The 13026-nt window shown below is 41.0% G+C and overlaps 1 protein-coding gene across 5 annotated transcripts in view; it reads left to right on the top strand.

Moving 5' to 3' along the window:
- nlgn2a (neuroligin 2a) overlaps positions 1-13026 on the top strand; it is a 190435-nt gene that overhangs the window by 116883 nt on the left and 60526 nt on the right. For all 5 annotated transcript variants that reach the window (XM_075451575.1, XM_075451577.1, XM_075451573.1 and 2 more), the window contains one exon: positions 7036-7185. In XM_075451575.1, coding sequence (XP_075307690.1) covers positions 7036-7185 — 150 coding nt within the window. The remainder of the gene's footprint in view (positions 1-7035; positions 7186-13026) is intronic.

Here is a 13026-nt window from a genome sequence, read left to right as displayed (position 1 = left end):
AGCAAGAGACTAGATTAAAATAGAGGGAAAAGAGTGGAAGATGAAAGGAAAGGAAGAACAGTCGAGTGGTGAAGAGGACAGATGCCCGAGTAGCTGCTGCTGGAGAATGAAAGCCAAGGGAAAGAATGAGATGGATTGAGCAACAGGCAGCTCTCTGGAGGTAAGTGTGAGAGACAAAAAGGCTGAGAGTGGAGACAGGAAGGAGAAAGAGCAATGGATGGACAGGAAGAGAAAGTTAGAGAGGAGCACTTGTGTTTTTGAAGATGTTATTGAGTCTAATAAAGCCATGTTGTTGTTAGACAGGCCAGGTCGGCTACTCTAATTCCCAATGGCTCTACTCATCTTCCCTCTCTTTCTCGCTCTGCTCCTTTGTTCCTCGCCCACGCTTAATCTGCTGAGGGAAAGAAGAAGTATGGCTGTTGGATTTAGGGAGGAGGATGTGGTTGGAGAGGATGTTCAACATAAATGCAAAGTAATAATGGGAGGAGATGCTAAACCCAATGCAGTTTTTTCCCCTGGATTTTGGGGTCATGGACCATGCTTCTTGACATTTTATATCTCTGATAATTGTTATACAGTGGTACATGAGTACCAATGACAAATCCAATGTCTTGGAGCAGGATCTGTTTGCTTATTTTTGAGCTTTAGGGTTTGTTGGCCTGTTCTTTGGAAGCATATTGAGCTGTGAGGTGGATGTTTGCTTGCTGTTGCAAGAATGAGTGAATTTAGTGTAGACGGAGTACAAACAGCAGAACATCTAGTATCCAAACTTCATGCTGGTCCCCACAGCCCCAGTCTAATAAGCTCAGGCAGACAGAGTGAACAGAGGCGGCACCTGTGTGTGTGTATGTGTGTGTGTGTGTTTGCTCAGTCTGTATACAGAATATTTGAAAAGTGGGGGAGCTTTTACATTTTTCTTGACTCTTCCTTTTCACTGACAGTGCCGCCAACCAAATCAAATCTAAGTCGAGGTGAAAGATAAAATCTAGTTTATCAATTAGCTATATGATAAAATCATTGTATGTGTGTATTTTGAGTAAATTAGTATTAACAGTGGACAAATTAGCGTACTTATAAGATGTATTAGGATGTAAGCCTGACTGTATTTGATCAGGCTGTTCTGTCATGGCCAGCTTGCATATATAACAATTTAAAGGAACCAAAAGGTGCTCATGTAACTTTTTTTGTGTGTGTTCGTCACCACTTGAATAAATCAGAGCTGAAGTTATTTGAATGGTGGCTGATATTACAACCTGATCACATGACTGATCGAGAAACGTTATATAAAGGCCACAGTCCAAGATATTAAGTTTTACAATATATGCTTAGAAATTGAAAAATTACTCCATTTTCTCTGTTCCTTTCACAGATGGAGCTTAAGGCTGTCATATTCTGCTCCTTTATGCCTTTTTCTTTTTTTTTTTTAACAGTTTGACACATTTTTTGTAGTCTTATTGAGATGTATGAGACAGGCTTCGGTCAAAATACCTGTTGGTTTAAGCTGCTCCTCTGGCAGCATCAGCAGCTACGGCTCAGTTTACAAGTCGTGGTAGTGTTTAGATGGCCACAAACAGAGGGGATGGCAGAAAGCACAAGTCCAGATAATGTGAGACATCACTGGTTCGCATCAAAATACATGGTTAGACAGGTACAAAAATCTACATAGTTACAGTTTACACAATTCTACAAACATTTAACAGGACTCTTCTCAACCGGGCAATCACCTGTTTGCTTTGCTTCCCTCTGGGAGGAGCTTTAATTTTTATTAAACCTGCACCTAAAGACTCTTAAATAGCTTTTACCCATCTGTTATAAAAGACCTGAACTCTCAGTAGTGCACCGATACTATCTTGTAGGATTTTGCAGTGCACAGGGATACAATACCACTGCACAATGCACAAATGCTTATGTGACATGATTACTGATCTGGATTTAACTTAACTTATCTTTATACATATATATTATATATCATAATAGTTTCCAAAAAGATAACATAGATGTTATCTCAACAACACACATAGATCTATAAGTAAATCAGTGTTGTTGATGAATAGGGAAAAAAATTTAATTGAATAAAATGCAAACCTACTCTTTAAAACACTTTAGTAAAATAAAGGTATTTTTCTATAGAAACTCATTACAATGCAGATTCTCTCTACTTCGCACGATATCATTAGATGACCTGCACTGGGACACACATTCACACACACATGCACACACACACACACACACACACGCACACTCATCTCAGATGCAATCAGTATGGCCTTTGGCTTGATCCATTGTGCTCTAATGATTAAGCCTTAGCCTTTCTTGCTGGTCAGCTCTGCTGCTGTGCATCTCATCACATCCCATTCATCACCGTACACCTGTCTCCTCCTCCAGCAGCCCTCTGTCACATCAGCCTGCCACTGACCTCCTACTGACTCACACACATGGACATACTCCTCTCATTTGAGACCGAAAGCCACACAGTTAAGTGACGGCACATTTTGGGGGCGTGCGTGTTTCCCAGAATGCATTTCATTTCACGCAGCTCACCACTTATTCAAGCTTTGTCTCCAGGTGACATGATTCTTGACACCGACAGACCATCAGTGTGGATGCATTAGTTAAGATGATATGGATGTAAAGGAATGCAGCACATTAGACTGGAACTCGGCCTGTTGTTTTGGAGCACCATAACACTGTTCTATGATCAAATGAAACTCTTTTGAGGCTTTTCACGTCAATGTGCAGGGGAAAACATTTACACGGACTCCTGCGGCTGCATTTGGAGCTCCAACAACAATAATTTCTGTTGTAAAGTAAAGCTTTGCTTATTCAGGAAGCTACATATGGGCACATAAATGATAGATCTGCATATTTAAACTGCTTGACCTGCACATTGAAGATATGCTTTTTTAAATATTTCCACGCCATGATTCCTAAAATTACAGACTACAGAATTGTACATATATTATTATTTTATATATTATTGTATATTTCCCCTACTCTGTAACCTTACTATTAATTGCTCCACTGATACAAAGGGCCTCTGTGTATTTGCACACACATGACAGTCTTCAAATGCTATGAGCAATTTTCTGTCAGGCCCAAGAGTGGAGGACGCAGGAGCAGGAGATGATATATCCAAAAAGCTTTTATTTGAGGAGCAGAAGTTCTCAAGGCTCTCCAGAGAGAAACAAAACAGTGTATGGAAGTTATCAATAATTATAGATGTACTTCTCCCAAAATGAGAGAAGTACATCTATGAAAACTTATCAAAATCAAAATCACTCCACTATAAGGAGGACAAAAACAAAAGGACTATCAAAATTTAGCTTTAACTTAATATCACTCCTGTTACAGAGGAAAAACAAAAATCTCTCCTGAAAAATCAGAGGCACTACACTATGAAAATTTATTGAACAAAAACACACTCCACTGGGAGGAAAAACAAGAATGCTAAGAAAACTAAAACTTGACTTTAACACGGCTATATTATTAAATTTATCGAGAACAAAAGATTTCTCTTGGCGAGGATACAGAAAATGGTAAAATTGGCTTAGCAATGGCTTGGAAAAGGTGAGCATTATGCACATAAGACCAACTGATACAACACACTGGCACAAGACAAGGGGACACGCAGACTCTTATGCACACAGGGATAATAGGGAACAGGTGGAATCATTCATACGACAATCGGACTGGAACACGAGAGGAAGGACAATTGACCCGAAACGAGAGGGAGAGTTAATATTTCAAAATAAAACAGGAAATGACGAGACATGATATGGAGACGAGGCAAAAAACCCACTTGACCTCACAGCAGTGTGACAGTAGTACCTTGTTAATAATATTCCAAACCCTAGAGTAAAGGGTCACTATTTCTCTCTACCTTATGTGCAGGCACCCACTAAGTGGCATATCTACTAATCAAGATAGTGGTGGGAAAATGTCGATTGTTTTAAAACCTTCTGTAAAACCGTCTTTTCCCCTTTACGTTGAACTTTTACCTCCGTGTGATTCAATATCTTTTTAATTTTGGCTCACTGAAAGGAAAGCCCTAGCACATGTTAACATATGGAATGATGATATCAAAGAATCCTCCTAAACTCTCTGTTCTAATAAAAAAAAAACATCTAAATGCTGTTTATGCTGCCACACATGTCCTTATCCTGATGTAACTCAGGGAAAGGACCAGTGAGGCATGATTAGCCTCATCCTCGACTTACCTTCGGTGTTTCAGTGATAAACAGCAAAAACATTATTATGAATTTAAAATGCTCAGGAATCGGATTTCTGTCTTCCATGCAGTTAAACTGTGAAATTCACCTATTCCAATTAACTGCACATCAGTCTATTCTCCTCCTCTCCCTTGGAAGTGTCGGTGTCTACTGACAGTAAACATTCATTTTCATAAAATCAGCACCCAGCAGTGATGTACACAACACAGCAGGCCACGCTTCATCCCACAAGACTAATCAGTCAGTTGATAACGTGGTGGAGACGAAGGCCTGCGTCTCATCAGGAGCCCAGAGGGTGGTGCCTCAGAGGGCAACGGTGGGCGGTGCGCTAAACTGGAACACTCAACACAAGTTCAGGCCTAATCGTCTCATTGTGTCTGTTCTGCTTGAAAGGATCAACAGCCATGCTAAGCTCCTCAGGGTACCGGCCTTCAGCTGCTCTCTACCATCTTGCTTTGTCTTCATGGCTGTTGTTCTTGTTTTACTGAGAATGGCCTTTTTTTTTTTTTTCTTCCAGCATTGTTTGGCTATTATTTGATTTTCTTCACCTTTTTTTAAATGTTTTACTCACAGTTTTCTGTCATGCTTTTATAACTATTTGTAAATGGGACTTTGATTCATGACCACGCCAGAGGCAATAAGAGAGAGACACAGAGCATGATAAGGGATGGAGGAGGGAGAGAGAGGAAGAGCTTGTAGCCCCCGCGGGCCTCAGTCCTTTCTGTCACCGTGCCACAGCCAGCGATTCGCCCTGTAAGTGATCCATGGGCACAGAGTCTACAGGTCAACCATGACAGCCTGCTCGGTGTGTGTGTTTGTGTCTCATAAGGGTGTGGGTGGGTACACGAGTGCATCTGCATTCTGTCTCCCACAATGCCAGAGGCTGTCAGTCTTCATCACCTATTGGAGAATGCAAACGTGTGTGTGTGTGGTCATTTGCCACTAATAAAATGACTCGCAGGTGGAAATGTGGCAAAGGGCATCACAGGGTTAGAGATGCGACAGAGCAATATGTTGCCACGGCAACAGTCAATGGGACCTTGTCCACGTGGGTTGGAGAGAGAAGAGAGGGGCGGAAGCAAGTCAAAATGAAGCAGTTGCCATAGCGACTTTCCATTGCAGCTGGCTGTAATATTCTTCCTCTCTAAATCAAGTGTGCCTACCGGACTGATGCACCTGTTTTACTGTCATGGCTGTGTACCCCACTCTATCATGTGATGCATGTTTCAGCAGGTATTTCGCATAAACACGTTTAGAAAAGCAAGTTTTTAAAGGAAGCCAAACTCCCTCCGTCCCTCTTTCCCCATTATCACAGATGCCATCGTGGTTATTTATGTGGTTGATATGCTCTATTGCTCTCTCATATCCCCAGGCAAGCAACTTACACTCACACATGCACACGCAGAAGCCAACAGGGGCTGTCATTGTGCCACAGTGCTAAGTCCTGTGTGCCATATGCTACCATGGGCTCCTGGCAGGCTGGAGTATCATTGGCCACAGTCAGCTGGGAGAATGGTTCAAAGGCCAATGAGGGCCCATCAGGTACCGTCCTGCAAGCACACACAGCGCTGCAGGAGTGGGCGTCTGTTGAAAACTCTCATGGCTGATATCAGATTGTTGTCTGAAAACATCTCCATGTCTTACTTGGTGATCGTCAGTTTTGGTTAAAAGTTCAGGTTAACTAAATACCTTTAGTTCCCCCCAAAAATCCCTGTTTAAAAGGTTACATTAGTTTGTACATCTAGAATGCGGTCAACTCATCTTGAGTGTAGAAATAATATGTTTTAAAAAATATAAGTAAGTAAGTAAAAATTAAACACCATTAATATCAAGAAAATTACAACTTTTAATTTGCATGTGGAATCACCTCTCTGTGAAAATATTATTGAAATAAACAAATAAGACGCAACCCTTAACCTTAACTCTGTTTTTGGATGATTGAACATCCTATTTTAATTTGAGACATTTTAGTTGTCTTTTCCATTTTGTGCTTAAAGGCAAGACCCACTAACAATCTGTGCCAGTGCAGAATGATAGCATCCAAGAAAATCCTGTTTTCTAAAGATTCTCCACAGGGGAATTGACCTAGAAATAGTTTGATATGGCTGTCCGTGCAGCTCAGGGCAAGTTGCACTTTGCATTTATGGGAGTTCCAACCTCCAGGGTAAAAAAAAAATGAAATGCCAAAATTATGGAAATTCAGTGTACACGTGATATATTAAGTGCCAGTGGCCTTTTATTATCTGCTGATTGCAAACAGAATGTTCTTCTTCTGGTGGAAATATGGACATCAGCATCACTCCTTTCTGGCCACGATTTAATACGTCTCCCACTGACTCCCTTTTTTACCTTCTGGAGGTTCTACATCTGGGGCCCATATGTATATACTTGGTATATATATATATATATATATATATATATGTCATGTGTCATTCCTTGTATCAGTGTTGGTCTGTCTGGGGCTCAAAGTAAAAGAAAAGCTGTCATTACATACATCTTCACTGAGATATTCACCACAAGCCAGTGATTTATGTCAGGCATTATTACTTTAATCACAAGGAAACATTAAACTACAGTCTTGCTGTTGTCTCTAGTCACTATTTGATGCCAGCACTAAATGACATCAAGCTAATTTTTTTAATTTGACATCCAGCTGCAGGGAATTGTACTATTCTGTGTTTTCATTCATCTGAGCAATTTGCTGTTTATTCAATATATTTATGGCCTAGCACAATGTTGATTAAAGAGAATATGAGATGTGTAAATACATTTATCGACTTTTTTCTCTCTATGTGCGTGTGTGCAGATATCCGCGATCGCAGGAAGAAGCCTGTGATGCTGTTTATTCATGGAGGCTCCTACATGGAAGGCACCGGAAACATGTTTGACGCCAGCGTCCTCGCTGCCTATGGTAACGTGATCGTGGTGACCATGAACTACCGGCTGGGTGTGCTCGGTAAGAGGTCTTAAATTTTTACACATTCATCCAGAATAATGAACTCGTAAACTCACACATTCTTTTATTCGCACCCTGTTAGCCCATCAGTCATTTTTGAAAACTCACTACTCAGGCTACTCTCAGTAGATTCCACATCTTTTATTTGAATTGATTACGTTGATGATGGATGACTTTAATAAAGTTCATCAGCACAATGACAAACAGTGCAGGCATGAGGGCTCACTCCCTTAGTGGTTCTATTTCTTTTGCTAATTACACTTGTCTAGTAATTGTAAAAGTTTTGTGCAGACCCTCACACTACAGTAAAAGGGCTGCATTCACGTGTCTCCCATACTCTGAGCAGACATGTTAGCAGTCAAAAAGCTTAATCAAAAGCTTAATGGGAGCATTTTTCTGTACATTGCTGTTGCTGCATTTTTACTGATGCTGGATATTGAAAGTGTAGTAGTTGTAGTCTTGAGCCTTCTCATATCTTGTTAAGTCACTGCATAAACATTCAACTTTGATTAGATGGAAGTAACACAATGGCACCAAGTATTACAATTAAGAGATATTCAGTAATCAGTGGCTATATCCGTATAGTCTAGTATATATATACATATATCATTTTTTGTACCTTTTTCTAAATGCTCAAATAGACTTATTGTCATGCACCACCGTCTTACCCTCATGTGACCAGCATTCTGTTATCCATTGGTCTGCTGAGTCCTCTATTTGCCAGTACAACTCATAGAAAGAGCTTTATGAGACAGGATGCAAAGAGGGTAACAAGCATGCAAATGCACCCTTTTACTGACACAGAAATGTACCTCACAACTCATTGTAACTGCACGCCTTGTCCTGCATCTCCAAATTCTAAATGTCTATTTTGTAGCTGTGTAAGTCATTCCACAAAGGGCAAAGACTGTAAAGGAGGAAATCCTTCTACAGAGTGTTTTGGAAGGAGAGACTTGGTTATGATGCAGCAGACGCGGTGGAGTAAAAGTGAGGGATTTGGGAAGTGTTTAAGGTGGCTTTACAGGCCAAATGTTGCACGCAGTATCCAGTCTGCTCAGGTCGCTGTGAGATCTACCACAGACAAATATGCTCTTCAGCACGAGCTCGTCATCCTTTCCCTGAAAATACACTCGACTTCTCCTCTTTGTTACTCACCGCACTCTGTCTCGCTCCATTGAGAGCAAGTAATTTGGCTTTGAGAGGAGGAACATGCCTCTAAGGAGGCAGGTGCTAACTAAAAGAAACTAAGTGCATTAGATATTTCATTAGTTGAAGAGAGTCGGCTCCTGGAAGCGGTTTCAAAAAGGCTTTGATTTGTTTTGTGGCTCGCTTAAACAACATTGATGTGTTTTTTCTAGCACTTTCACTGCTTTTACAGTAGTGACAGATTTTCATTTGTATGTTCTTCCCTAAAGTGTTTGATTCTAGTCCATCTTAACTTAGTTCATTAGCCTTTTTTCTCAAGTTGAGAAGAAAATACAATCTGCAGCTGGACAAGATTTTTTCCTTTCAATGATTTTCATTGTTGTTTTAGATCGTGCTCACTTTCAAATGCAAAACTAAGTTTATTCCCATCAAGTCTTGGGACATGGCAATGCTACCAGACAGAATACCCTTTATGAAGTATTGCCATGTTACTGGTTAACTGAATCTGTATCCTGGCAGCATCCCTGACCCTGACTCACTGCATAGCAGAACATTTTGGAAGTTTTGATCAGACGACAACGCCTCATTTTCTGCCTGATCTACTGAGCAAACGTGTGCACAGTTTTCCTATAAATTTTTCTTCCTCCATAATTAAAGTGGTTCCAATGAGCTGAAGAAACTGCTGGCATATCATCCTGCTACTGTGGGAATGGTGCTTAGTTCTCAAGTAAGGGACTTATGATTATGAGTACAATATTCCCACTCAGACTCTAGATATCTGTTATATTTATGAGTGAAGTAAAATAAAAATGACTCATATATGTCAGTTTGTGGAGTTTATTATGAGATCTGCTAATGCTTTAATCCACTTGTGACAGTTACTAATTGCAACAAAATGGGCTTATGAGACAACGTGTTACCGCACGACTCAGTCATGCTGAGTTTAGAGTTTATCTTTATCGTGTTGTTTTATGCCAGCTTTAGCTGGGAATGTTGAGCTTCGGATGGATGGAAAATAATCCTATACAGAAGGCATCTAAATAAGTGGATTACTAACAGGAGAAGTTTAGTTTGAAACAACCATGAAATGAGTCAGAACTATCAGCAGCTATTCTAAGTTGTGTGTGTTAGTGTAATTTCCAAGTGTTGCTGGATGTGCATTCGCGAAGACTTATTTATTTATTTATTTGTTTATTCTTAGGTTTGGAATATTTTCTCGCAATATCTTTCACATCTTCTCTGAACGGCTCCGGTGGCACCTCTTCTCTGTGCTGCTTTTTCAGCACATTCTTTGAGTCAAAGAGAACTCAAACTGAGAAGGAGACGTTGTCATTTGTATGCAAAGAGACAGCCACAGCTATCTCCTAAATATGAGAGCCTTCTAGTTGCAATTTGGCCATGATTGGTAGAAATGTGAGTAATCTTTCACCCCCGTGCATCCCGTGTGATGGATTGCATTTTCTGTTGACAGAGCTACATAGCAAAACCAGTGTGAGGGTTCGAAATGTGCATATCTTTTTTTTTTAACACACCACTGTTTAGCAGTGGTGTGCGTCGTGCACGTGTAGCAGCATGCATTCATGCATATCAATGTCTGCTCTGCAGATACACTGTGTGATGGTTTCCGTTGTGTTTGTGTTCTTGCCTCAGCAATCCGACATGTCGATTTGGAAAGGCAGTGCAGGAATTATTGATACAGGCACCACATGTGGTGAGAGAAATCTAAAGTCAATAGTGGTTTTTGTATCTGTACTTCCGTGCAGACTGAAATCTCGGTGTGAGATAATCTTCAAAGTCAAGTGTCAGAGCTCTCATGCACATACTGGATGATGGGTGAAGTTAATTGCGCTAGAGTTCACTTCTTTGATTTGGGTTTACTTAGACATCCACAAATTACTTAGAAGTTTGCAAAGTGTTCAGTCACTGTGTCCTTTTAATTTAGAATGTATTTGATAACCCTGATCATATAAATGATTACAGCTTGAGATGAGTTTATTTAAATTAACTCCCACGAATTAAGATTCAGAGCGAGTCCTTTAAAACAATACTGACACACACTGTATCTGAAACGTGAAATATCAGCGCAGCATTGACGTTGCTTCAGTAGTTTTCTCATTTTGTGAATATTTTATCCCCTTCAGGCTCCAACCACACGGAACATACTTGATAATCTTTTACTGTTCAACATCTGTCAAGGTAATAAAACATAGAAACTTACAATTGATGTCTGTTCAATGGCAGCAAGTTTATAATGATCACTCACAAGTGAAGAAAACTTCTCTGAAGTGTCATTGACTCGGCTCCTGTATGTATCTAAATGAGATCTCTGGTTTCTATTTATGAGAATCTCATTGATAGCTTTTCAACCTTCTAACTGGCTTGAGTCTCCACTTTATGCTTCTATCATTAAAGCAGCATTTATGCTGTGGTTGTTGCCTTTGCGCTGTCTTACACGCACACAAAAACTGACGTGATCACTGCAAAACTGCAGAAATTTACACCATAGGTTGACTTCTAAGAAAGTATAAAACACTACATTTACATTTGAAAAATATGCGACCCTTAACGGCCATGTGATTAGATGGGATTAAACAACCCATATAATGGCATCTTGTCCTGTCATGTGAACATTTTGTGTTTTAGCCCAAAGTATGATCTTTTCTTAAACCTTACCAAGACATTTGGATTCCATTTGAGTGCCTAAACCTCCTTAAAGAATGAGTGACCGTGAAAGATATTAGATCATAGGCTGGCATCAAACTAAAGTATCCTGAGTGACGACACCAAGCACAGACAGGCAATAATGGCAGTAACAGAGGGTGGGGAATCTAAATCCCAATCTTTTTTCCATCTGGCTGATTGAAAGAGGTCATCTTTTGTCTCTGCCTCCACTGATACACTTGGTAACAGCTGCTTATCCAGCGCTGCCGCCAGCATTAGGCAAACACTAATGATCATGCCATCACACACACTCACAGACATGCCTAACTCCGTCCATATGCTAATATAGAAATATATCTATGTGCGGTCTGACAGGCTGGAGGGGAGAAAGGAGAAAGGAGCAGCAGGCAGTCTCCAGTGAGGTGTCTGCAGGGAATTTGGTGGAGTTAAATATGTAATGAAAAGCTTTACCAGGCCACTAAGCACTTGACCTTGCCTTGGCTTCCTCAGCGACAGACATGCTTACAGTACATAACGTCACCTCCACCCCAGTCAGGTTTTTTATGTCCCTCCACTGCCGATGTGAGACGCGCTCAGTGTGGTACAAAAGCAGTAGGGAGAAATGAAAGTGAAGCTATGCATTTGTTCAAACATTAACAGTAATGATGAGAGCAGAGAAGTGGAACAGTGCTGTGCAGAGCTTTGAGCAGTTTTTGGTGCTGCAACACTTACAACGACACGTAGCACACAACACAAGCTGTGTGTGATCGTAAGCAAAAGACACACATACACAATATAGGGTGAGAGATTTTGAGAGATGAGAGAAGTGACAGTAGGAGAGAGATGAGAGTGAGGGCAGAGAGCAAGAGGAAGGGGATGGAGGAGGGGGGAGAGGGGCTCCATTTGCCTCTGATGCTAAAAATAAAACCTGCATAGTCGCTTTTGAGCGTGCACCAGAGCAGACAGGCATCTAGAGCACAATTGTATATGGTCTGTACTGCTTACTGTGCATATGAATGCAGAATGTTCTGCAACAATGCTGGATAGCTCTTAAATACATTGACTGCACTCACATGCACACAAACTTGTGTTCAGAAAATGATTCTGCCTCACACTCACTTTGCTGCTCCTTTTGAATTGGTATTCAGGGAGTGTCGATGTGAAAAATGCCTGCTCAAGCCTTCGGCAGGGGGTCTTTAATGTGTGCGTCTGTGTGTGTTCATCTTGTGAGAAGAAATCGGTATGAAACGTGACCTGACAGGACCAGAGGAGATATTAAGACACACACCGGCTGAACACCTCTGCCAAACTGTTGCGCACACACTTGCACTATGCTCAGTCTCCATAGCAACCCCCAGCAGAATTGATGAGCAAAGTCCTATTGACTCTTCGTGAGGGGGAGCAAGGAGGGCCATGTTGTCTTAAGTATTAATATGTGTGTGTGACTCTGCTGGGTGGTAAAGAGTGTGACTTTGAGAAAGAGGACAGACTGGTCCACTGTAGTCCGAGAGGGGATTAGCACATCAGCTGGCCTGCATCACACACACACACACACACAGACTGACATGCACTCCCATGAGAAGGTGAAGTGCACACAGGCCCCCTCCTTCACTGACACACACATTAACACAGTCGCAGGCATGTTTTCAGACACCTCTCAGAACTTCTCCCTAGATGTAGTTTCTCCTCTGTTAGTCCTCAAAACTCCCTCACCTGACATGCCTCTTGCTTTTTAGCTTTCTCTCCCCATCGCCTCCTCTATTTTGCTTTGCTTAGTCTCTTTTCTCACGTTCTCTCCTCCTATAGATTCACCCTTCCAGAACATGCAACTCTGCCATCAGTGTTAACCTCATTCCCACAAGAAAATTAATCCCATCTGTAATGGCATGTCTTGAATGCCAAAGGGAGATGAGAAAAGTGCTTTTAAGCTTTTACCCCAACTGTTCAGTGCCTGTGGACAGAGCTGTGGTCATTTTCAGAAGGAACCCTTTTCTTAGAAATAATCCAAGCAATGAAACTTTAAAAGGTATTTTG

Source organism: Odontesthes bonariensis, chromosome 19 (assembly GCF_027942865.1).
Source record: "Odontesthes bonariensis isolate fOdoBon6 chromosome 19, fOdoBon6.hap1, whole genome shotgun sequence".
NCBI lineage: Eukaryota > Metazoa > Chordata > Actinopteri > Atheriniformes > Atherinopsidae > Odontesthes > Odontesthes bonariensis.
The sequence above is the reverse complement of the archived record's forward strand: the minus strand, read 5'-3'. Positions and strand labels throughout refer to the sequence as shown.